General features: G+C 32.5%; 2 protein-coding genes across 3 annotated transcripts; both read left to right on the top strand.

The window, feature by feature from the left end:
* The first annotated feature begins 619 nt into the window (after positions 1-619).
* LOC139899118 (F-box/LRR-repeat protein 12-like) lies at positions 620-20909 on the top strand. Of its 2 annotated transcripts, none has more exons than XM_071881935.1 (2): positions 620-662; positions 19427-20909. In XM_071881935.1, the coding sequence occupies exon 2, from the start codon at positions 19434-19436 to the stop codon at positions 20601-20603; it is 1170 nt and encodes a 389-aa protein (XP_071738036.1). In that variant the 5' UTR covers positions 620-662; positions 19427-19433; the 3' UTR covers positions 20604-20909. The 2 variants fall into 2 exon arrangements, with proteins under 2 accessions (XP_071738036.1, XP_071738034.1); XM_071881933.1 differs by lacking the exon at positions 620-662 and adding an exon at positions 18546-18601.
* On the top strand, positions 1455-2985 carry LOC139899119 (F-box/LRR-repeat protein 12-like). Its single transcript, XM_071881936.1, has 2 exons — positions 1455-2644; positions 2733-2985. The coding sequence occupies exon 1, from the start codon at positions 1465-1467 to the stop codon at positions 2305-2307; it is 843 nt and encodes a 280-aa protein (XP_071738037.1). The 5' UTR covers positions 1455-1464; the 3' UTR covers positions 2308-2644; positions 2733-2985.
* Positions 20910-27670: the final 6761 nt, after the last annotated feature.

Raw genomic sequence — 27670 nt, 5'->3', positions numbered from 1 at the left:
ATACCACACTGAGTAAAATGTCGTGCTAGATGGTTTGGTCCGGTTTAACTATTTTGAGGTTTTTTATAATAAAAAGTTTAGTTACATCAAAAACAAACAAGGTCACTAAGAATTATTTACATATCTTTTGAGTTTCTCTAAATCATACTAGATACCAAAAGTTGAAGAAAACCTGGATACCAAACAGGAGGAGCAGTGCAGATAATTATTTAAATGTCAACCAATATAAGATCTAATTGCTCTCGCACATGCATATTTTCTTGTACAAGTGATCCATTCTAGCGTTTCCATTGAACCATTTTACCATCTTTGATGATGATGATTGTGTGTAAATGAGTAATGCTATATTCTCATAATTTATACAAATTAATATTAATAAAATGACGTGATGTTTAATATTAATAAATGAGTAGTAATATTTTAACAAAACAAATTGTTTATGTTTATATTTATGTTTATGTCTATTACCCCCCAGTCACATTATTTGGTAAATAATTAAAAAGGCAAAAAGTTTAAGGGCTTAACTTGTACCAAAATTAAATAGTGATATTTCACGATTTTAAAAATATATATACAGCAACTATAAGCTGATTAAAACCCTAACGTCAGAAGGAGAACTATTTCTAATTCAGCAATTCAGCTTCCATTGACGATCAGTACTGGTAATGCGCAGAACCTTAATTTATAAAACTAGTTACTCGTTCAATTTCTAATTTACAATTATTAGATAGTTTATCATATCGAGGTTCATGTTTTGTTTGCATTTATTGTGTGACAAATGCTAAACTTACAGATCGATCCTTTTTGTGAATTTTGTGTAAAACGGTAGTGTTTCGCTGGTTTAGAAATGTTAAACTCATTACTATATTTATAAAATTGTTCATGAATCTGCTAGCTATATATAGTTAGTTATCAAAATTTAGCAATCACTACTTATTATTGATGGATAATAGTTTTTTAATTTGAATCGCCTACTTTGGAAATCAAAATATGATAAAGTAATTTGACTCTATCCGCATATATCACTGCCATATATTTTTATTTCTATGTTTAACAAAACCTTAAGTTCAATTTATTGGAGATAGATATATTTATAGTCGACTGCTGTAACTTAAGCTGCAGAAAAGTGTGGCTCGAAATAGGCTAAAATGAAGTTTGTTACTTAATATGACGGAAATCTCAGCTTAATTGTAGCTTGTCATGAAAGATGTGACACTTGGTGCATGTGTTCTATGTTTGTGTACTGTGCTTATAATGGTAATTCGGGTCTATTGCATCATGTGCCTTTGTTTGTAACTTGGTTTATTTATTAATATATGAGCTCTTTTGTTTGCCTATATATGTACAGACGAAAAGCGGTTGAATGTTGCATAAATGAATTCAATCCATTTTATAATTTCTAATGTATTGTTGCGTATTTTTTTGTTGCATATTTTTCTTCTGGTGTGTATACGTAGAGAGCTAATGGAGGATCTGCGTGCTCATAATCGGTACCCATGTATTACAAACCTTCCCGATCTTCCGTTGGAATTGATTTTCCGAAAGTTAAAGAAACAAGAGGATCGAAATTCTTTTGGCCTAACCTGTCACGGTTTTCTTAAAGTTCAAAACTCAAGCCAAATAAGCTTACGTATTAGTAGAAATTACCGCTCTGAGTGGGATTCCTGTATGCTCGAAAAATTGCTTAATCGTTTTTGCAATTTACAAGATCTGTCCTTGGCTGGTTGCAAGAAAATGCCAGATTCTGATTTAATTAAATTACAAAAATATGGGTCTACATTGCAGTGTCTTTCTCTTGCTTTCTGTCGTCAAGTAACTGATATAGGAATAGGAATTATTTCAGTTGCTTCCCATTGTCCATTGCTTTCTGTTATCTGTCTTTCCAGATGTTCTATCACTGATAGCGGGGTCGAAGTTCTAGCCAAATCCTGTAAATCTTTAATAGAGCTCAATCTTGCTTCTTGCAGAGACATAACTGATTGCGGGATTCAATATATATCTAAGAATTGTCGACAACTTAGGGCACTAAAAATAACGTGCTGCACTAAAATTGTTGGTGTAGGCTTGAGAGGGTGTTCTTCTAATTTGGCTATTTTAAGTGCCGGTCACTGTGCATTAGATTCTACCGGTGTTATTGAAATCTTAAGTGGAGGTGGTCTTGAATATCTAAATCTTTCCTCGCCTGATAAAGAGAGTACTTTAGGAAAAGGGCTGGGAATTATCGGTTTAGGATATGGTGCAAATCTTAAAATCCTTGATCTAGAGGAGTGCAAATTTATTGAGGACGATGATGTCATAAGAATATGAAAGGGGTGTCCATTGTTGAGAGTGTGGGACCTATCGCGTTGTACTAAAGTTGGTTTGCGTGGTTGGGAGTCGATTGGGTTGTACTGTCAAAAGTTGCAGATAATACGTTTGTGGGGATGTTGGAATTTGTGTGATAGTGGATTGCTATCTTTGGGTAATGGCTGCAAAAACTTGTCTGTCATTTACATGGGAAATTGGTCCAAAATCACTTCAGGTGGGATCAGTGCCTTCAAATTACAAAGACAGGATGTGAAGATCGAGTTGATTTATAAGCCGGGGACCATTTTTCCCAGTTGGAAATTTACTTGGCCCTTTGCAAAATGCTTCATGTTTTAATGTAATTATTTATAAACCACCTGATTTTCTTGTGCTTTGTTTTCATTTTTAGAGATTTCAGAGATTGATATCATGTTTGTTGTGTGCAGCTAATTAATGAGAAAAAGTGGTAAAGATTTGATGATGACCAAGTTTTATATGTAAATGAAGCTGATGTGGAATCGAATACTTGGAAAATGATATTGAACCTGGAAGCAATGGATCTTAGCTCGGTCATAAGAATAGTAAACTTAAATTGAAATTTCTATATTTTCTTTGGATATGCAGGTAATTGGATTTTTTTTTAGACTTGTTTACTGTTAGTTTCCGTTTTTTTTTCTCTTAAATTTGACCTTAATGGTAAAGCTCTTTACGAACTGCTTTATATAAAAAGTTTTCACTTTAATAGAAAAAACTAAAAAGGAATTCTTAATGTATGAAGAGATATATAATTAGATTAGATTCGATTTGAATAATAAGAGCATGGGGAGTGGCATCGCGTCGCCACCCCTTCCCCCACCCCTCAACGCCGTCCCTCACTCCCTCCCGTTGCCTACACCCGATTTCACCTCAGTCAGTCGCCCACGCGACTTAGAATGCAACGGTTATAATTTCTTTTATTTATTTAAAAACTCCCGACTTTCTCTATATAAATCCACTCCCCACTTCAATCAAAATTCACCAACTTTAAAAACTCCCCACTTTCTCTACACAACTCACATCCAAATTTAAAAAAAAAATGGATTCTTGCATTGTTTCGATGAATGTTACGATGGCGAATTGAGCGAAGACTGGAAGATGTATTACCACCCGCAATGTAAATTGTTCGATTCACCCGATGTAACGTTGTGGGACACAACACTTGTTCAGCTATTTAAGAGAGCATATCGACTTCGAGGCCTCGGATTTTATATATATTGTTCCAGAAACGGAGAAATTTGAGTTTCTCACGATCGAAAAAAGAATGGCATCAAATTGTCAGGAAACCAAAACTCAAATGCGAGCATATCGAGTTGTATTGTATCCATATATGGTCCTGACAATTCATCACCCGATCACATCCTCACTACCCGCACAACAGTAGCGAAGAGGGATACGTGAGTGAAGACTCGATCGTACCGGTTTGAGTTCGTGTCTTTTTTTTTTTTTTTTTTTTTTAAATTTTAGGAACTCTTTGGTTTTCTTTTTTTATTTTAGGAATTGTAATGTTTTTTTATTTTATTTTAGGAATTGTAATTTTTTTTTATAGGAATTGTAATGTTTTTTTATTTTTTTTAGGAATTGTAATTTTTTTTATAGGAATTGTAATTTTTTTTTTTTTAGAAATTGTAATGTTTTTATTTTTATTTTTATTTTAATGGAAGTTATTTTAATTGAAATATAATTTTTGTAATTATAATTATTAAAAAACATTAAAAAAAAAAAAACAAAAAACTAACACACCTCAAGTGACATAAGTTATCACTTTCCAACTTTTTTGACTCAACAAGTCACCACTCACCAGTGACATGTCAAGTGACCTGGGTCACCACTCCCGGTGCTTTAACTAATAATTTTTTTCTAAAGCAATCTAGTTGGATGAGATGCATTCATTGTTATTTGTAAGCTAATTTGTAAACTTTACACTATTGTTTTACTCCGTATTAAAATCCGAATCTTATTTGTATATGCGTGTTTAGCAAATTAGTTAGAGTGTGAAGTTGTAATTTGATATAACATAATAGAAAAAAATATATGATAAAATCTTGTACAAGGAGTATTTAAGTAACTTTCCATTTTAAGCTACAAACTTCACGTTATTACCTCTAGATTTTAATCAAGAAAAATCAAAAATTCTAATGTTAACGAAGACATTAAATATTTTAATAGTAGTATATAAGTTGATATCAAGTTGTTTCTCAGACGCCATAACCACCAGAGGGTAGAAGCTATGGTGCTGCGAGTGCGATCCTTTTGAGACCTTTAGCCATGCCATGAGTTTAACCAATCGAAGAGCTCGTCAAAGGAAGACAAGTTGACCAATTCACATTAGACTAACTCGATCTCTATTACATACCGTGAGCGCGTTATAACAAGTCAAGAATAAGTGGTCCCATGACTCGACACAAGAAATACTTATTTACTTGGAGATTTACTTGGCCATTTGTGAAGATTGATAAATATTTCAGGCTAGGGACCAGTTTTCCCAGTTGGAGATTTACCTGGCCATTTGCAAAACGTTTTTGCTTTTAATCTTCGAAGAATTATAATTAGCTGCAGAGGCAGAGGAACAAAAGAGAAGAAATATTAGCACAATTTGTATGTTTACTTAACAGTTGTTTAATTTATTAAGTCTTCAGAGTCTTGTAAGTTGTAAGGAATGTCTCAATAAGTAGATCCTGTTTGTAATTGTAGACCGAAAAAACTTTTGACCAGTCTATATGTGAAAACTCATTAACCAACTAGTTGTTAGTTAAATTCTTATAAGGAAAAAACTTAAATTTAATAATATTAGTGGTTAAATTTTTATTAATCTTTTGGTTATGCATAATAAGTGGGATAGACATTAAGTTTTACATAACTTGTCTCTGTATATCAAGTGTGCTGATGAGAATAGCTTGGAGCATTTGTGTACTGTTCATCCCGTCAAGGATGAGTTGGTTTTCATCGGACCTTTCTCTTCCCGGATTGAATGTTTTTTCCGTTTCTCTTGAATCAACATCTCTGGTATTCTGGCTAACTTCTTCTCGGAGGAGAATATTAAGGAAATTGTGGCGGGTAGGTTTTACATGTTGCTCATACTTCGTCCGATCTCAAACAAATTGGGGTCGCTTATGCCTTCGTCGAATTAGATTGTCCGTCTTTGCTTATTGATGCGGTTAAAGAAGTCAACATAACTTGGGATCAGAATCTTTCTTTATTCGTATCATTGAAATCCCATCAAACGAGTGTGATCGCATTTTTACAGATGAATTTCCTACGATTGATTTGATTAATTCCAATCGTGTCGTATGTGACGAAAACGTTTTAGCCGCGCCTGTTTCTAATGCTCATAGTCATGTCATCTCATCTTACCACGTTAATTATGAGTCTGTTTCCGAAAAGGTTAAATCGGCTATGGCAGCCTCCAATGTTAACGCTTCCTACGTTGGTGATTTGGAGTTCCCTGTTATGGCAAATCGTGCGTTAAAAAGTGCCTGAAATCGTTGGAATTTTGCCGTAATTATAGCGATTCGTTTAGTTGTTTGGCTAGCAACTCTACTGCTACTATTGAGAAGGGGAATAATTTTGTTCTAGGGTTGATTCAACCGGAGTCTAATGACTTGTTTGTTGGTAGTGTTCGTTTTACCACTTCTGATGTTGTAGAATCGGATACGGCGATAGTTAATCAGGATAAGGTTTCTTCTATCGAGTGTATGCTTTCGGTTTTCGATTCTGTAGACGAGCTTGATGATGGTTTGGTTAATTTGGATCCTGGGTTGGCGACGAAGGCTGATGCCGGTGATGCAGCCATATGCAATCCAAGTGTTGTTGATGAACTAGGTGTTAATAGCGGGTCTAAGGGTAGTGGTGTGACAACCCGGCTAATTTTGACCAAATTTAAACTTTATCTTTAAATGATTTAACGTTTCCGACACGATAAGCAAAGTCTATGAAGTTGAATCTCAAAATTTTAGAACTGTTTAATTACATTTGACTGCTCTCGACGATTCATGAACAATTATATGTATGTATATATATATATATGTACAAGTAAAAACGACTTTCCTACAGTAAAACACTATTTGCTACAGTAAAATGACTTTGCTACAGTAAACACTGTTTGCTACAGTAAACACTATTTGATGTCGACGAACTAGCAAACAAAAACGGATAAGGCGGCCATGCGATCGCATGGCAAAAACACTAAAAACTCATGCGATCGCATGAGGTACTGTAGCAGGCCACATACTATAAAAGCTCGATTCATTCCTCCGTATTATTATTTTATTATTATTATTATTATTATTATTATTATTATTATTATTATTATTATTATTATTATTATTATTATTATTATTAAGATTAATATTATTATTATTAATCTTATTATAATATTATTATTAGTAGTATATATACCTAAAATACTACGACGAGTTTATGAGCGTGTCACCTTCAAAATGGGTTTTTGAGCGGGATAGAGCTAAGGAAATTATGGGTTATTGCCAAGGAGGTTATGGGTAATGTTCGAGGGTATATTTGTGAATCAAATCTAGTGTTTATCATCTCTGTTGCGTCTACGTACTTTCCTACAATATTGAATCTCAATATTGATACGTAAGCACTCATATTTTATCTTTTATACATTAATTGTGTATCCATGTCTAGTGCTCGAGTATATATATTTATGCATGCTTGTATGCTAAATTTTGTCGTTAAACAGTTATGATGAATCACGAAGTAAATACATATATTACTGATAAAAGGTATATGATATGCATGTTTTTGGAAAGCTGGCGAAAAATCAATAACTTTTCATTTAGAAATCGCGTAATTTCGGTGAACGAATTAAAAGATATGATCAACTGAATTATGATTGACGTTGATTGAAATTGCTTTTGAAACTTGTTTGTAAGAATGATAAACTAGATTTTTGAATATTACCAGCCAAGTAAATGAATCCATATATAAGGCACATCTCGTTTTGTTGAATTATTGTCAAAATTGACTTTTTGAAACGACTTTGGATAACTTTTGTATGTCGATCTCGAGCATTAGAATTTTTATACACTATGACCTGACCTAGCTTGATAGACATTTATTGACCAACATATGTTCTCTAGGTTGAGATCTACGGTTATTTGATAATCCGAGTTTCGATCACATTTTGGTGAACGACTTTATATGTTGCTAAGGTGAGTTTCATTGATCCCTTTTTAATTGCTTTTGCAATATATTTTTGGGCTGAGAATACATGCACTTTATTTTAAACGCAATGGATACAAGTACATACTAAATTCTACACTGAGTTTGAACCGAAAATTCCTTAGTTTTGGTAACTAGTAACTGCCAGTTATAAGAACTGGTGGGCGCGAGTAGTAGTATATGGATCCATAGGGCTTGATATCCCCGTCCGAGCTAGAGCACCAGCCTTTTAACGGACGTATGCTATTTGAGAAGCGTACACGTTGGTTTGCGTGTATTATTAAGATGATTATACAAAGGGTACAAATTATATATACGTTAAGTTTAGTTACCAGGGTGCTCAATTTCGTAGAATATTTTGATAAACGTTTCTGGATTGAACAACTGAAATCTTGTGATCCACCTTTATATACAGATTGTGCGCAACATTAAAACTATGAACTCACCAACCTTTGTGTTGACACTTGTTAGCATGTTTATTCTCAGGTTCCCTAGAAGTCTTCCGCTGTTTGCTTATATGTTAGACAAGCTATGTGCATGGAGTCTTACATGGCATATTTATCAAGGAAACGTTGCATTCACCAAATCATCACCATGTATCTTATTTTGACTGCATTGTCAACGAAATTACTATTGTAAACTATTATTTACGGTGATTGTCTATATGTGAAAATCATCAGATGTCGAAAACCTTTGATTTAAATATTCATTTATGGTGTGCCTTTTCAAAAGAATGCAATGTTTACAAAACGTATCATATAGACGTCAAATACCTCGCAATGAAATCGATGAATGACGTGTTCGTCCATATGGATTTGGAGCGATCATCACAAGTGGGCCTGTGAATTTGGACTCATCTATTGCTGGGCCGAGCCATTGTGCTGAAGAACCGAAAGAGGGTTTGGTTAAGCTTGCAAGTGTTTTTCATTCCGTCAAATCTATTGGTAACAAATCTATTGGTTGGGATCCTTTTGCGGCTTTCAACAATGTAATGGATAACATCGGAGGGGTACAAAAGGGAGTCGTTAACAATTATAGTGATCCGTCTTCCGAATCAACGATTGTTAAAAAGCCGAGAAAGGAAAGAAAAAAGAAGTTGTCTCATGAAGAGGAGATGGAAGTGTTTGGTGATTTTGTCAAAGAGGCTTGAGTCTTTATGTTTGTGAGAAGGCGGTCGTTTTTGGTCTTTAGATGATTTTTTATTTTCCGATGGCCGGTTAGATGGTTTATCATCTTTTTCTTACTGGGGTCGTGATCTTTTGAGTTTTGAAGTCCTTATGTATTTTAGTTGGTTTTGCAAGATTTCACTTGGTCTAGTTTAGTTTTGCTCCGCATTATTGGTTTGTATCTTTCTAGGAGGTTTCATTTTTTTGATGAACCTTCTAATGATTTATAAAAGTTTTCCGTTTTTCCGCCGAATAAAAAAATTATGAAAAAACTAATAGGCCTAATTAAATGGGCCTGATAGGCGAATATGACACATAAGCATATTTAATGAATATGCAAATTTAGTTAGGTCTATATATTTTTTTCGAACGGTGATATTGACATGAGGAGACTTAACCACCTTTGCAATATACTACCCACATAGAAAGAAAATCAATTCGCGACGATATTGTCAATACTATTGAAAGTTGGAAAAACACCCCTCCCTTCCCAAAAAATAGAATAAAGAAAAAAAAAATAGCTTACATTATAACAATTTTTTTTTTTTTTTAATTTTTATGATGTTCATGTACGTGACCGTTTCTTTTTATTTAGCTCTATCGACATAATTGGTAAAAGGTTAAAAAGACGGAAAGTTGGGGGGTTTAGCTTGTACACAAATAACTCCTTACACATTCTAGCACGAGCTGCCAATGCTGATCTCAGGTCACAGGGTGAGGTACAAGCTCCAAAACCTTCTGTGTCTCATGATCCCAGTCTTTCTCAACGGGAGGAAGGTGAGGACACACCAACCACGCAATCACCCCATGCATATATTCCACCCCAACCTGAGACACAAGTCAACTTGGTTAGTGTGTTGAATACTTTGACTAAGTGGACTACACAGTTTGATGACAAGCTGACAAGTGTGCCTGCTGGGTTTAACAACTTGAATAATAACTTGGCAACAAGAAATGAGCTGGCGGAAGTAAGGAGGTTGGTTGGGAATTTGACAGGCGTGGTGATGCAGGTACAGAAAGATCAAGCAACCACTTCATGTTCTAACAATGCTATTTTACAGACTATAATCAGGAGGTTAGATTCAATGGAGATAGCTGTTAAGGAGGTTTATAGTCTTCGATCTGAGGTTGCTGGTCTATCTACAGAGTTTGGTACCATCAAAGATCTTTCAGAAAGGATATATGATCATATTACTCACATAGATCCGCCACCAATGTCTGATGAAGATCTAGATGTTGTCAAAAAGGGGGAGAACAAGAGAAAGCTAGAAATTGACGCGTTCATTGCAAAGCATCTAGGTAAAAGGGTTAAATTTTTAATGATGGTGCAGGTAACTGGATTCCTTGGATAGTAGGTGTTGGAGGTTTTACAAGGGTTGAAAAGGAGTCAAAGGCTGAAGGGGACTCAAAGGCTGAGGGGAAGCCAAAGGCTAAAAACAAGTCACATGCTGAAGGTGAAGGTGAATCAAGGGTTGAGGGGGGGGGGGGGGGGGGAACAAAACTGAGCAATAGCAGCAACAATCTAAACCTGAAGTCACCAAGTTGTATTCAAGGAAGAAATCTATTTTAAAAAGGAAAAAGAAGGATGAAGGGTGTAAGCCAAGTGTAATCAGCATTGAGTCTGGTGATGATAGTGATGGTGATGATAATGATGATGATATGATTGCTGTTTTAGCTATGAATAGGGCAGAAAGGAGAACAGCTAGAGCAGAAAAGAGAGCAGAATATGTTAACAGAGCACATATTCAAATGTGCAAAGAAGAGAAAAAGTTGCTGGTAAAAGAAAATTGAGTCCTGCAGAGGAGGCAGTTGATGATTTGGTTATAGAAGCTGCTGCTGCAGAAGGAATGCCTATTGAAAATTATCTGAACATGATAGAGGAACAAGAGTCAAGGTCCAAAGCTGAGAAGTTTGTTTTGAAAAGATTAGAGGAAGAAAGGAATCTGAGTTAGAAGTTGAATGATAGATTTTCATATAGAGGTTTTAAAGACAATACAATTGCTGATTGTATTTTAAGAAGGAATGATGATGGGATTATAATTGTTGAGATGATCTTGGATGATAAAAGCAAAAGGGTAATTAATTTGGATCATGTGTTCATTTTAGGTTTCTTTGAATGGAAAGCTATTGCAAGGTGTGTTAGGAAATTGCAAGAGTGAGATTTGAAACCAGACGTTCTTAGACAGATTCACATGTTAGTTCATGTTTCATATGAACTGGGAATGATAGCAGAAGAAGAATATAAAGTATACTGCAGAGTTCATTCAGAGGAAGAAAGAACAAAAATTGATGGGGTAAATCTGATTTTTGAAGATGAGAAGAATTCAATGTTCCAGGTTCCAAGTCATGTGAAGTTTGAAGATAATTTTTATATATCTGATCCTGGAGGGCTATTGTATAGAGACAGAAAAGATACCGAGTATTTGATGAAAGTGAACAAGTTTAAGGACACACAACTAAGCCATCTAATTGCACTTCTTAAGAAGTGTGAATCCAAACAGAGTCTGCCATTCAGAAGAAAATTAGTGGAATTCTTATTTTTAAATTTGACTGAAATTGAAGGAAATTCAAATCTGAGGTTTATGAGTGGTGAAATCAAGGATGAATATGCAAAGCTTCAGAAGAAAAGAGTAACAGTTGAATCTTCAAGTCAAAGGAAAGATGGAGGAAAGAAGAGAAAAACTAAATGGTTCTAAGTTATTGAGTCTGTAAGTTTATTTTAATGTTTACAGATAAATTCAACTTATAGTTTTGTGTATGTGTTTTGACATCATCAGATAGGGAGAGATTGTTAGGAATTTTATAAATCGGATGAGTCAAAGAAGTCTTAACTGAAAAGTATTTTGAGTCTGTATTATTTGATTCTGTATATTTAGAGACTGTAATATTTGGAGTCTGGAAGATTGAAGAACACAGACTCTGCTCAACGAGAAATACAGATTCTACTGGTGCTGAAAAGAGAGAAAGATCAAATCAAATACGTGTAAAATAACTGAAGATAAGAATGAAGAGATTCCATCTAAACAAATATATCTAAACGAATATCTCTGATTTCTAGGAGAAGATCATTATAGAGATATGATATTATTTAGTTTTCTTTTATTTAGCTACGTTTGTTTTGGAATAGATTTGAGAAGTGTGTTTCTCAAATCTATAAATAGGGAACTTGTAATTCATTCCAATTCGTTAATTCAATAACAATTATCTTCTCTATTGTTCATTCTTTCTGTGTCAATTCAATTTGCAAAGTTCAATTGATTCCGCACTTTATAACTTATTTGTTATTCTGTTCAATTGATTTCATATAAGCGTTCTAGGTTGTTGATTGTGGACCAACGGTACTGTAAACTTCTATGCCTTCAATTTTTCAACTTCGCTTCGTATCTTTAAATCTTCACAACATATAATACCAAATATATGATCAATAATAAGAAAATTTTAGTCCAACTAACCAATAACCCTTTAAATTAAAGAATAGACTTAAACTTAGTTATCAAACCAGCTTGAGATATTATATACCCCGGTTTGATTGGATGTTACCAACCCTTTCCAAGCCACCACAAAATATTCTTCCTAGACAAGACTCGAAACTGAGACCTTCTTGCAAGGATCTCAGTGAAGCGAACCGTCCTAATCCATCTGGACGAATACATTACAATTGATTACATCGCGAGGTACTTGACCTCTATATGATACATTTTACAAACATTGCATTCGTTTTTGAAAGACAAACTTTCATTACATCAAAAGTTGACAGGCATGCATACCGTTTCATAATATATCCAACTATAATTGACTTAATAATAATCTTGATGAACTCGATGACTCGAATGCAACGTCTTTTGAAATATGTCATGAATGACTCCAAGTAATATCTCTAAAATGAGCAAATGCACAGCGGAAGATTTCTTTCATACCTGAGAATAAACATGCTTTAAAGTGTCAACCAAAAGGGTTGGTGAGTTCATTAGTTTATCATAATCATTCATTTTCACCATTTTAATAGACCACAAGAATTTCATTTTCATTTCTCATAAATATACGTCCCATGCATAGAGACAAAAATCATTCATATGGATTGAACACCTGGTAACCGACGTTAACTTAATGCATAGAATATCCCCAAAACAGAACCTCTCGTCTGTATAATAATCTCGAAGTACTAAACCATCCATAACCTGAAGGGCGATATTCGGTTAATAATCCAACCATATAATGTAGTTTTATGTACTTGTGTCTATCTTGTAAAACATTTATAAAATTAGCGCATGTATTCTCAGTCCCAAAAATAAATTGCAAAAGCATTTAAAAAGGGAGCAAATGAAACTCACAATCCAATATTTTGTAGTAAAAATATTCATACGACGAAACTGAACAATGCAGGGTTGGCCTCAGATTCACGAACCTATATCATTTGTATATATATTAAAACACATAATCTTATTCGAACAATTATACATATTTTTACTTTATATATTATAGATTTCATTTGAATATATATTTGAAAATGATGATTATTTATATAGTTGTAATGATAATAATAATTTTTGTAATATGATAATAAATTTTTAATAATAACAATTCTAATAATGATAATCATATTAATAATACTTTTGTTATTAATAATACTAATAGTACTAAAAAAATGATACTAATGTTAATGTTTATGAAAATAATAATAAATTGTATTATTTTGATAATAATAATAATAATAATAATAATAATAATAATAATAATAATAATAATAATAATAATAATAATAATAATAATAATAATAGTTATAGAATGATAATATTACTTAATGATGATAATAATAGTGGTGATAATGTTAATGATAGTAATAATACTAATTATAACAATAATAATATTAATAATAATGATAATACTAGTAATAGTAGTGATAATAATATAATTTATGTTAGTGTTTATAATAAACGTCATGATATTAGTTTTAATAATAAATATTAGTACTCTAAAATAATAATAACAACAACAACCTAATAATAATAATAATAATAATAATAATAATAATAATAATAATAATAATAATAATAACAACAACAACAACAACAACAACAATAATAATAATAATAATAATAATAATAATAATAATAATAATAATAATAATAATAATAATAATAATAATAATAATAATAATAATAATAAGAGTGTTACCCTTTAAAGAGCTTTTTTTAAAAAAAAAATTCGCCATGAACCGGGCTCGAACATGAGACCTCTCGATACCCGACACAACCTCTCAACCATCACGCCATACATGCTTTTCTGATTTAATATGAACCTTATATTTATTTATTCTATATTTCTGTGTTCTCTTCTTCTTCACCCCAAATCTTAATCGATCAGAGTTTAAACCCATTTATTTATGAATCCAATACTTAGTTTTTTTTTGAATTATTAAACGCAATAGGTTTGGTTATTAGACAATTGAAATGTTTGAATTTAACAGATAACAAAAAAAATATAAATAACAGAAGAAAGAAAAAAAAATAGCTGAAGAACCCGTTTGCCATCTCAAAATCAAACTCGGATTTTTAGAACGTTTTAGGCTTTGATTCCTGAATGAAAAATGTTTTAAATTATCATTTGAAACTTTATGAACCCTCAATTTAAATTAAAACTAAATCATGTTTGAATTTCAACAAAGAACAAATTTTGACTTTATGAAATTGAAACTTTGACTTCGAAATTTGGCTTCGTTAGAAAGAATTGGAGTTTAGGATTTTTCAGAAAGATTAAGTAAACAATTCCTAACCAGACTGCATCAACACATTTTCAAAATTAATTCGTTTTTGATGTTTTTGAAAAAAAATGGAGCAAAACAGGGAACGGGAGCTGTGTTCTTGCATTTTCTGTTTAAAGAATTTAATCAATTAAAACAGATGAAGTGATGATTAATATAGAGGATGTGCAGTTGATTGAGTGTGGTAAATACTCTGACTAATTCAGTTGTTTTATAGCAATTTCAGTCGACTCATTTCATTATCAGAATCATAAATAAATAAAAAAAAAAGGAGAAAAGATCTGATAACAGATTTTGGATGGTTTTGAATTCAATTTCAACGATTAACACAGTAATTGCAAATCAAATACAGTTTGATAATGATTTAACTGATTTGGATTCTTATAACTTATAATACGTATTTATCTTTATATATATTTATGTATTTATCAGTATTTATATATATAATTATATATACATATATAACTATATTATATATATATATATATATATATATATACCTATTTATATATCTGAATTTATATCTCATATAACTGTATATATATATCAAATTCTTAATTTTTGATAATGACAATTATAAATATATTAATACTACTAATAACTAATAATACTAATAATAATATTAACCCTTATATACTAAAAACATGACAAAAATGTTTTTAATAATAATGATATTATTGATAAAGATAATAATATGATAATATTAACAAGAATGATAATTTAAATAAATTAAATTTCTAAATAATAATAATAATAATCTTATTAATGATACTAAAATAATATTAGTTATAATGATATTAATGATAATAATAATAATTATAACATAATAACTTATACTTTTCAAATTTTATATATTTTCTATAATAATACAATTATTAATATTAACATTTATAATGAAGTAAAGTTATTAGTATAACTTTTATATTTTAACTTGTATTTAAATTTAATATGTAGAATTTATATCTTATTAACTATATAATAATTAATAATTTTATTATATATCCTATGACAACATTTATTAGATATTGAATATTTATATATTTTATATATATTACAATATAATACCAATTATTAATAGGAATCATATATATATATATATATATATATATATATACACACACACACACATATAGTTTCATAATAATATCATATACATGTTTATATATACTCATTTTAATTGTACTTAATTATTCTGTTTATAAATTTTAAATTTTTAATTCTAATTAATTAAAGTGCATTTTTATTTTTTTGCAAAATATTATATATACACCTTTATTTATATTTATATAAATATATTTACATATATATCTACAGACAATAGTTTGTGAATCATCGAGAGTAGTCAATGGTTAAATGAATATATTAAAATAGTTCAAAATTTTGAGACTCATCATTACAGACTTTGCTTATCGTGTCGAAACCATATAAGATTCAAGTTTAAATTTGGTCGGAAATTCCCGGGTCATCACACTCAGGGCCCCAACCAATGGGCTATTTGTATGTCAAATTCGTTATGAAAAGTATCGTATGAATTTAAAAGACATTTAACTCTTGTTTTATTCGATTTTAAAGAACCTGATTTTCTTTTGAAGAACTTTTATAAGTGTTATATATCTTATGAATTCATGTCATTTAACTAGTCTGGATTATATAAATATACATATTATTATGTTTTATTTTAAAGGCAAAGCAGTATTATATATTTATATACGTGAAATAATTACATCATGTATAGTGGTTAGTTACTTATAAGCAACATTACATACACATGAAACAACTACGAAAAATATAAGCCAAACAGAAGCAATGCAGAAAACTATTTGATTGTCAGCCAATATAAGCTCTTTTTGCTCTCGAACCTGCATATTTTATTGGACAAGTGATCCATTCTAGCCCTTCCATTGAACCGCTAGTTAATGACCCGTGGTTTCACGAGTTAGATAAAAGAATTATCTTTTTTAGTAGCTGTAAATGACCGTTACCCAAATTGACCCCATTTAACCCTGACCAGTCAAGTGTCCAAATAGTCAAAACTACCATTACCTTCAAGTGCTAGCCAAATGCAACCCTAACGAAATATGGAAACAAACACAAAACCCATTATAAAATCTCTAATTAGTAACGAAATAAGAGGAAATAAAGCAAAAAGAAGGGAAGAACACCGAAAAATTTTGATGCAACAAACACACATGTATGAAATCACAATAAAACTTACATAAAAAGGTAACAATACACCTAACTTCCAACAACAGAATGCAAAACAACATGGACCGAACCGTTAAGCCATTATCATCCCCTGATTCAGTTGCTCCTCTCTCAAGAAGACTGCCACACTTCAGTAATTGGATTTTGTGTCAATAATGATGAATTTGTCAATAACTTGGAACTAATGTTAGCATTTGATATTTAAAGATTTGATAAGCTTTAACTCGATAAGTGTAAAACTGTTGATTTGGTACATGACAAATTTGAATTATGAAGGTCAAACAAATTTGACAAGTTTAAGATATTATTAAGTTTCTGTCAGCACTTGCGACTCCACCATTGCTACCTGAGAAAATTTACAACATCCCTCATTGTGGCAACAGATTGTATTCAACGACCAAATACCTTTCGAGTCCCTTATTTTTTAGAGTCTATTTCGCCTTTTAATTTTTATCCACACAAATCATGTTTCATCATCGTTGGAGCACATATAAGTCTAATAAGCATTAAACTATCCCAAAGAAACAAATAAGAAAAAATTAGTATGACTTGATAATACAAAATACCTTTTATGAACTACTGTAAGCACATATGGTGTGACTTTTGCAACAACCGGGTATACTTCTTGATAACCTACAATAGCACAATCACAATGAACAACAAAGATGAACTTTTTAAAAATCAGATTCTTAACACGAATTTCACTTTATATTACCCTAAATTTATTTTAAAATACATCAGTTACAATACATTTATATTTAAATTTATATTTAATATAATACCAACACTATAAGTGATGAAGAACATGATTGTAAAATACATCAATTTCAAACTGAAATCATAAACTCATTCATTACTACTCACATGTGCAAGTGCAAAGCATTAACAAATGTGATAAATTCCATATTCTATACAATTTCAGATTTAAAAAACCTATTACCTGAGAACCAACGAATTCCAGATCTAAAAAATTGAAGGTAATCAACGATTGTCGGCAACACCATTTCGTCGATGTTGTCATTGTTTACTATCTCATCTTTTAACTAAAAAACCCTAAAATTCTCGTTAATTTCAGTTGTGTTTACTATCTCATCTTTCGCCTGGAGATTGAAGAAGGGAGCAGAGGTTGAAGAATGAATGATACAGAGAATCGTGCTTTGTGTAATGAACGATTTCGTTAACCTAAATCTAGAAGAAGCGTGGTATTCATCTTCAAAACCAGTAATTTAAATTTGAACAGTAGAGATGGAGGTGGGTATTGGATAGTAGAGCCAATTAAAAAATAAGCGTGGTATTACATTGGGCAGACAAATATTAAAAAGATATATGAATAAAGTACTCTGAAGAGTAACTGATCTTTTTTAAGACAATTTATGCGTGTTTTATTTAAATTGAATTTTCTTTTACTAATATAATTAAATTAATATTATTTTAATAAGGATTTGTTTAAATTAGTATTATTCTTTAATGATATCATCAACATTTCTTACCATTTTTTTTATTGAATTTTTTTTAAACTTGTGAAAAAGCCTTTTATAACATCATCTTCCTAGTCTTTTACTCCGTATAAGAATAGAATAGATTTTACCATCTTCGATGATGATTGTGCGTAAACGAGTAATATATTCTCATAATATATACAAATTAATTGTCCCTGCAGATACACATGTTTTGAAACAATATACAAATTAATATTAATAAAATGACGTGATGTTTAATATTAATAAATGAGTAATATTTTAACCAAACAAATTGTTTAAGTTTATGTCTATTACCCCTCTCGTTCACATTATCTGGTAAAAACTTAAAAAGGCAAAACGTTGAGGGGCTTAACTTGTACCAAAATTAAAAAGTGAGATTTCACGATTTTAAATATATACAACTATAAGCGATTAAAACCCTAACATCAGAAGGAGAACCAATTCTAATTCAGCAATTCAGCTTCCATTGACGATCAGTACTGGTAAAGCGCAGAACCTTTAATGTATAAAACTAGTTACTGGTTCAATTTCTAATTTACGATTAGTAGATAGTTTATCATATCGAGGTTCATGTTTTGGTTGCAATTATTGTGTGACAAATGCTATACTTACAGATCGATCGGTTTTGTGAATTTTGTGTAAAAACGGTAGTGTTTCTCTGGTTTAGATCGGTTAAACTCATTACTATATATATAAAATTGTTCATGAATCTGCTAGCTATATACAGTTAGTTATCAAAATTTAGCAATCACTACTTATTATTGATGGTTAATAGTTTGAATCGCCTACTTTGGAGATCAAAATATGATAAGGTAATTTGACTGTATCCGCATATATCACTGCCCTATATTTTAGTTCTATGTTTAACAAAACCTTAAGTTCAATTTATTGGAGATAGATATATTTATATATATTTATAGTCAACTATTGTAACTTAAGCTGCAGAAAAGTGTGGCTCGAAATAGGCTAAAATGAAGTTTGTTACTTAATTTGACGGAAATCTCAGCTTAATTGTAGCTTGTCATGAAAGATATGACACTTGATGCATGTGTTCTATGTTTGTGTACTGTGCTTATAATGGTAATTCGGGTCTATTGCTTGTATTTGTTTTGGGCAGGATGTTGCATCATGTGCCTTTGTTTGTAACTTGGTTTATTTATTAATATATGAGTTCTTTTGTTTGCCTATATACGTATAGACAAAAAACGGTTGAATGTTGCATAAACGAATTCAATCCATTTTATAATTTCTAATGTATTGTTGCATATTTTTTTGTTGCATATTTTTCAACGGGTATGTATACGTAGAGAATTAATGGAAGATCTTCGTGCTCATAATCGGTACCCATGTATTACAAACCTTCCCGATCTTCCGTTGGAATTGATTTTCCTAAAGTTAAAGAAACAAGTGGATCGAAATTCTTTTGGCCTAACCTGTCACAGTTTTCTTGAAGTTCAAAACTTATGCCAAATTAGATTATATATTAGAAATTACCGCTCTGAGTGGGATTCCTGTATGCTCGAAAAATTGCTTAATCGTTTTTGCAATTTACAAGATCTGTCCTTGGCCGATTGCAGGAGAATCCCAGATTCTGATTTAATTAAATTACAAAAAATTGGGTCTACATTGCAGTGTCTTTCTCTTGCTTTCTGTCGTCAAGTAACTGATACAGGAATTGTTTCAATTGCTTCCTGTTGTCCATTGCTTTCTGTTATCTGTCTTTCCAGATGTTCTATCACTGATAGCGGGGTCGAAGTTCTAGCCAAATCCTGTAAATCTTTAATAGAGCTCAATCTTGCTTCTTGCAGAGACATAACTGATTGCGGGATTCAATATATATCTAAGAATTGTCGACAACTTAGGGCACTAAAAATAACGTGCTGCACTAAAATTGTTGGTGTAGGCTTGAGAGGGTGTTCTTCTAATTTGGCTATTTTAAGTGCCGGTCACTGTGCATTAGATTCTACCGGTGTTATTGAAATCTTAAGTGGAGGTGGTCTTGAATATCTAAATCTTTCCTCGCCTGATAAAAAGAGTACTTTGGGAAAAGGGCTGGCAACTATCGGTTTAGGATATGGTGCAAATCTTAAATTACTTGAACTACAGAATTGCAATTTCGTTGACGACAATGATGTCATAAGCATATCAAAAGGGTGTCCATTGTTGAAAGAGTGGGACCTATCATATTGTACAAAAGTTGGTTTGCGTGGTTGGGAGTCGATTGGTTTGTACTGTCAAAAGTTGCAAATACTACATTTGAATGGATGTGGGGAGTTTTGTGATAGAGGATTACTAAGTTTGGGCAACGGATGCAAACGCATGTCTGTTATTTACATGGCAAATTGCTCCCGAATCACTTCAGATGGGATCAGTGCCTTCAAATTACAAAGACAGGATGTGAAAATCGAGACGAATCTTGATATGGGGACCATTTTTCCTCGTTGGAGATTTACTTGGCCATTTGCAAAATGTTTCTGGTTTTAATTTTCAAAGAATCACGATTAATTTCATGAATGTCGTGTGCAACTAATTAGTTAGAAGAAGTGGTAAAGATTTATTAAGGATCATGTTTTAACTGTCAATGAAGGTAATGTGGAATCGGATACTACTCATGTGCGTTTCTATAGTCGGGTGGAAAATGATGTTGAATTAGGGAAGCAGTGAAGATTGATGTTCTTAAGAGCTTCAAACCACAATTGTTTTGAAGATTTGAATCATTTGAGTCTAGAATAATAAACTTAAATTGGAGTTTCTGTATGTTCTTTGGATATATATGCAGATAACTGGGATTTTTTTTGGACTTGTTTACTGTTGATTTCCTTCCCTGTTTTTTTTTTTCTTTTTTCTTTTCTTTTCTTAAATTTGATCTTGGTGTAGGTTAGTGGTAAAGCTCTTTACCAAGTGCTTTATATGGTAACCAGTTTTTACTCCAATAGAAAAAACTAAAAAAAGATTTCTTAATGTATGAAGAGATATTTAATTAGATATGATTAATAATTAATACAAATTTATAAAAGAATCTAACTGAAGATGATTTAATGTTATGGAAGTGTAAGAAGATTTTAATGATTATGATTGGCAAAATCGGTTAGTTGGATAACGTATCAAAATGTACGTATTTCATACCATGTTACAAACCCTAATTGAAAAGTTGCCATTTGTTTCAAGATTCCAAATCCATGAATCAGGAAAATTATCAAGATGAACACGTTAAATTCGAGATAAAGGAATCAAGAGAAGCCTCATTGTTGCTACCCAAACTTTGCCTTTGCCAATGCCACATCCAATTATTATCTAGAAACTTGTCACGAACGCTACAATCCGGGTTTAATTTGAGTCTGAAGAGACGAGGATAGCAATCATCACAGTGTTGGTGTATTGGTGGTGACCTCATTTTTCATAAGGGAGGTCCGAGGTTTGACTCTCATGAGCTGCAAAAAATAATTCTCTTGTGGTTATCCGCCAATGTCATGGGCCTAAGAGGTTTTGAACTTCTATGCGCTAAGAACTTTTTTGTATGCTGACGGGTTCGGTGTTTTGAATTTTTAATTCAGTTAAATTATAAATGAAGTAATGTTATCTTTTGGCAAGGTTTTGAAACTTTCTACACCACACCCGTCAGCATATAACGACTAGTATGATAACTTTCTACAAGGAAAAGTTTTCAACCCGTAGCAACTTCTCATAGTAACATTGTTTTCGGATACATTATCAATTTGAATGGGTTGATTTTTGGTGGGTTTGGTGTTTTGGAATGCAAACTTTCTATAATTGACAACGGAGACTCGAACGATTTGATAGATTTTATTGTGATTCAAATTACTACCTGAAAAGTTGATTTTTTTTTTTTTTTAAATAGCATTTTTTTAGTAGGATGCTTTCAAAAATAGAAAAACTAATTTTTTTTTTTTACAAAAATGGTAAAACCGAAGTTTGAAACTTCGGTTTTGATGAACCCGAAGTTTCAAACTTCGGTTGGTGTGTTTTTTGACCATGTACCCTAAATCCGACGTTTCAAACTTCGTATTTGCTTTTTTTTTTTTTTTTCAAACAGTTAGACTTATGAAACGAGGAGATGATGTCCGTGATTTTTGATGCCATGTATATATTGTTCAGAATGTTAGGAATAAATTTGTGATTTCACATGAAAAAGAGTTTTAGAAGATGAAGAGAATGACGGATAATAACTACTGAATGTTTTTGGTTTTTCTGCATGGGTTGAATAAAATACTGAAAAGTCTAAGCATTAAGCCTCCTACGAAATGTAAACGTATGTAAAGTTGGGAAAAGCAATGATGATTAAAGTTTTGCTGTTATCCGATTTAATTTCAAATTTAAATTTATAATAATAATTAATAATAACATATTACTCCAAAATATTAACATTAACATATTACTTAACATATTACGAGTAATATATAGTTATACGGAGTAATAATTAAATCGAGCTCGACATCTAAAGCTCGAGCTCGAGCTCGTATACTAAGCGAGTCCTATATTAAGCCCGAACTCGGGCTCGAGCTCGTTTAGGCTCGGCTCGAACCGAGCTTTAGCGAGCCGATCTCGAGCAGCTCACGAGTAGTTCGGCTCATTTACAGCCCTATCACAAACACCCTCAACCACAAGGGTATAATAAAATATAAAATAATTACACAAGGGTATTATGGGAACCACACTATAATTATAGTGGATTTATAAAAAAAAATAAAAATGGAAATATCATCACCCACTAATTATATAGGCATAGGGTCAAAATTTTTTTTAGCAAATCTGAAGTTTGAAACTTCAGAGTTAAGGTACATGGTCAAAAAACACACAAACCGAAGTTTTAAACTTCGGATTTGGCAAAACCGAAGTTTGAAACTTCGATTTTACCATTTTTGTCAAAAAAAAAATCCACTTTTTCTATTTTTGCAAACATCCTAACAAAAATTACCATTTTTTTAAAAAAAAATCCTGAAAAGTTGCTATGAAATTGCATACGTGAAGTAAGTCAAGTAACGTTATTTTTTGGCGGCGGGGCGGATTATCCACCACCATCACCCAACTAAAAAAAGATTTAATTTAATATTATCAATAGATAGATGTTATGAACTTCCCGGATTCGATAGAATCGGAGAAGTTCTTCGTAATCAACCTGGAAACGTATGAACAAGAAACAGTTTCGAAATTGATACGATTTGACTATTGATTGTTAACCAAACTATAGTTAAGATATTACAGAGAATAAGAGGGAGGAGTGTTTTCACACACATACATTTTCACAAGCTATCTATTACATCCCTTAAACTAGTATTTATACAAAGACAAAAGAAGAGCTAAGTGATCATGTGCCTTGCACATGACTACCTAAATAATCCATAACAATAGACTGAGGCATAAATTTCATATTTCGATAGTTACCCACTTGATTATCTACAATATCATCGTCTGGTTTTAATTTGTGCTCAAAATCCAAGATTTTTTTTTTTTTTTTTAAGAGCAAACTTTTATATTAAAAACCAAAACCTCGGAGATGTACAAAGAAAAGGCCCCAACAAGGGGACACCAAACGAAGCAGACTAGGTTGCAAAGACAGCAACCAAACCTAGCATACAACTTACAACTTACATGCACACAAAACACGAAGAAGAAAAAAGAAAAACCGAAGTTACACGTCAAAAAGCAAGCCGTTCGGATTCGAAATCGAAGTTAGCCATTCCATCTTGAAATCCTTAGCTCTCGAAGAAACTCACCCAAACGATTTTGCTTGAATCTCACTTAGTGCAATTGGAACATTCCACACTTTGTTTTGAAACACATGTTTGTTTCGGAGGCTGCAAATTATATAGAGCCCGGACCATACGATTGCTTGCCAATACTTTTTCCCAATACAAGACATCGAATTAGAAAGCTGGCCATCCAATAATCCTGCTACTGAAGTCGGAATAAGATGGCCAATTCCCCACCAATTGAAAATCCGGCACCATAAATCCTTAACCCGATTACATAATAATAGCGAGTAGATCACCGATTCCGACACCTCATTACATAAGGGGCATAGCACGGAGTCAAGATCAATGCCTCTTTTGTCAAGTTCGAGTCGTACCGGTAGCCTACCCTTTTTTACTCGCCAAATAAAAATTGAAATCTTTTTCGGGACGAAAGGATTAAAGAAAGTAACCCGCTGTTTAGAGAACTGGTTCAACATAAAGTCTTCAAGGGCAGTTGTAAGTTTCTTGACAATGAATAACCCGTTTGGGGCGAGGCTCTACTTCCAAGAATCACGCGAGTTGTTGCTAAGTGGTGTTGTTGCTAGAAGGCCTGTTAACGAAAGCAGTTCATCTGCAGTTCTACCCGTAGGAACTCGACACCAATTCCACATTAAATTTTGACCTGCATCTGACATTGTATCTCTTGCTTACTTTTGCGTCTTGCTCTATCTCTAAACGAAATAACCGCGGGAACGTATTGCATAATTTGTCGGTCCCAATCCAATGTTCTGTCCAGAAAAAAGTCGAATCTCCCTTGCCAATTGTCTTGATGAACGAGTGCTTCAAGGGGACTTGGAGAGCCTCACATGTCGAACTTGCACGAATAATTTTACACCAATTGCTTGTTGAGGAGTAGTGAGTGAGATCACTTCATATCAACAAACCACCGCAATGGCCATAGATACTTTTAATTACATTAACCCAAAGTGCGTTGGTTTCGGTTTTAAAGCGCCACCACCACTTCCCGAGCAAAGCAAGATTTTTACATTTTAAAGATCCGATATTTAAAACCCCCACCCAAAGGAATTAGAGAAATATTCCCATTTTACCCAATGAATTTTTGAACCCGAACCCGAACCGCCTCAAAAGAAGTTTCTTCTCACACTCTCAAGGATTTTTAAAACACTCGACGGAGCACGAAATAGCAAAAAATAGTACAATGGCAAACTATTGAGAACCGATTTAATTAGGACAAGTCTACCCCCAAAAGACAACGAACGCATTTCCACCCCGAAAGTCTCGCATTAAACTTCTCGATTACCGGATTCCAATCACTAACTTTTGTCATTTTTGCCCCAATAGGTAATCCGAGGTATGTGAATAGGAAATTACCAACTTGACATCCCATATATTGAGCTAAACTAATAATTTCCGAATCCTCAACCCCCACACCATAAAGACAACTTTTCCTAAAATTCACCTTCAAACCCGAGGAGAGTTCAAAACATTTCAGGAGATTCATTAAGTAAAGTGCATTCGTCCTACTCCAATCACCGAAGAATATGGTGTCATCCGCATATTGGAGATGCGAGATTAACACCTTATCCTTACCTATTTCGACCCCTCTGAATAGGTTTTTCTCTAAAGCAACTTTTGTTAAGATGTTCAAACCTTCGGCCGCTAGTATGAACAAGAAAGGTGATAAAGGATCGCCTTGTGTAACACCTCTTTCAAGGTTGAATTCATTAATCGGTGACCTGTTTACTAGGATCGAGATGGAAGCCGAGTTTAAGCAAGTTGAGATCCATTTTATCCATTTATCTCCAAACCCTATACTCCTCATTACTTTTACTATGAATTTCCAATTAAGGCTATCGAACGCTTTCTCGAAGTCTACCTTGAAAATTATAGCTTTTTTTGGGGATGTTTTCAAAAAATCAATTGCTTCATTAGCGATTAGTGCACCATCTAAGATAAAACGCCCCTTAAGAAATGCGCTTTGCTCCGAACCCACGAGAGAATGTATGACTTTCCGAAACCGGTTCGAAAGAATTTTTGAAATGATTTTGTAGTACCCTCCAATCAAACTAATGGGCCGAAAGTCAGTATGGCCCAACGGGTCCGGAATTTTGGGTATTAATGTAACAAAGGAGGCGTTGCAGCCCCTTGATATTTCACCTCATTCCCAGAAATAAGACAAAGCAGCAAGCAGGTCCCGTTTTATAAGATTCCAAATTTTTTTATAAAAGTGAAAATTAAAATCATCGGGTCCTGGTGCCTTTGAACTACCACATTCACTTAAAGCCTCGAGCACTTCCGATTCAGTGAACATTTCTTTTAAAGCAGCAGCCTGATTAGCTGATATTGAGGGGTATCGAATGTCCTCCATAGAGGGCATGTCATGGTCAGGTTCGATGAATTGCTTGCGAAAGTGTTCAAGGGCAGCAGTTTTGAAGATTGTTGTACTTAAATTAGCAGTGTGTTTCCATGGTAGTAGCTTCACTGTTAAATTGGCAGTAGTTTTTTTTTTCAATAAGCTTGTCAACTACTTTACATGGTCGGTCAACGAAATAAAAATTTGCATTCCAGCAAGTCTTAAAATGAATAAGAATTCTGACATTGTTTGTCTGGGTAAATTTCTCTTTAGTCTATTGGGTAACAATGTTGTACGGAGTTGATTCAGTAATCTGGTAGTGATTTTTAATTTATACGAGTATTTGTTTTCTTTAATTAATTTTTGAACTGTAATATTTACCGAGTAAATATTTTCTCATCTTTAAAAATATTATAAAAATGACACATAATTAGTTGACCAGTTTAACAAGGTAACTAGTCAAATTTTGTTTACATCAACACGCAATTTAAAAGTTTATGAGTTACAATGTTATTTTTGAAACATATAACTTACACTGAAACAAAATTGAAAATATATATGATTGATTTGTTTCCCTTTTAACTCTAATAAACCCTTGTTTTATTTCATTTTAAAGAACTTGACATTCTTTTGGAAAACTTTTGAAAGTGTTATATATCTCGCGACTTTATGACATTTGCGATGACGGAAATGAATAAGTGGATCACACTCTAATTTTTTGTAAATGCGTTTGAAGTTTGGTCTCGTATATTCAAATGGCAGAATTTAGGAATACCATCAATTTTGAGTTTGTATGAAATATTCAAAGGCAATGAATCAAGCTTGAACTTGACATCAAGAAGACTCATATGGCAAGCGGTTGATTGGACCAGTGACTACACATTTTGGACGAAATCAAACAACATTTCAGAAAGCAAAGTTCGAGTACCCTCAATCGTAAACGAGATTCAAGTTAAATCATTGTGGATATTGAATAGGTTAAAAAGGACCACTCGAGTGGCACAGATGGTTATCCCACCTAGGCTCATTCGATGTTGCAGTAATGGCAAGGTTTGGGGGTGGGGTAACTAGTTGCTCTATTAAACTCTCTATTATTCGAGCATGTAAACATTTGTAGTGTATCTTGGTTCATTATCATGAACATGCAGATTAAAACAAGTCGTACATAATTCTTATTCTATTACTCGTAATATATATGGTTGCTTCAAAAAAAAAAAAGAGTAATGCTATATACTCGTAAGTTATACAAATTATAATTTATAAAAGAAAACTTCACATAATATTTGAACCAAACCAAGTTATTTATGTTTATGTCTATTATATATCTCGTTCACATCATTTGGTACAAAATTGAAAGGACAGAAAGTTGAGGGGCTTAACTTGTACCATAATTAAAGTTGCTAAATAACGACTTTTAAATAATATACCAGCAACTAAGCCGATTAAAACCCTAACATCAGAAGGAGAGCCATTTCTAATTTCTA

The sequence above is a fragment of the Rutidosis leptorrhynchoides genome, chromosome 3, assembly GCF_046630445.1.
Source record: "Rutidosis leptorrhynchoides isolate AG116_Rl617_1_P2 chromosome 3, CSIRO_AGI_Rlap_v1, whole genome shotgun sequence".
Lineage (NCBI taxonomy): Eukaryota > Viridiplantae > Streptophyta > Magnoliopsida > Asterales > Asteraceae > Rutidosis > Rutidosis leptorrhynchoides.
The sequence above is the reverse complement of the archived record's forward strand: the minus strand, read 5'-3'. Positions and strand labels throughout refer to the sequence as shown.

Coding starts and splice junctions, on each gene's coding strand:
- LOC139899119 (XM_071881936.1), top strand. CDS start 1,465: ATGGAGGATCTGCGTGCTCATAATCGGTACCCATGTATTACAAACCTT.
- LOC139899118 (XM_071881935.1), top strand. CDS start 19,434: ATGGAAGATCTTCGTGCTCATAATCGGTACCCATGTATTACAAACCTT.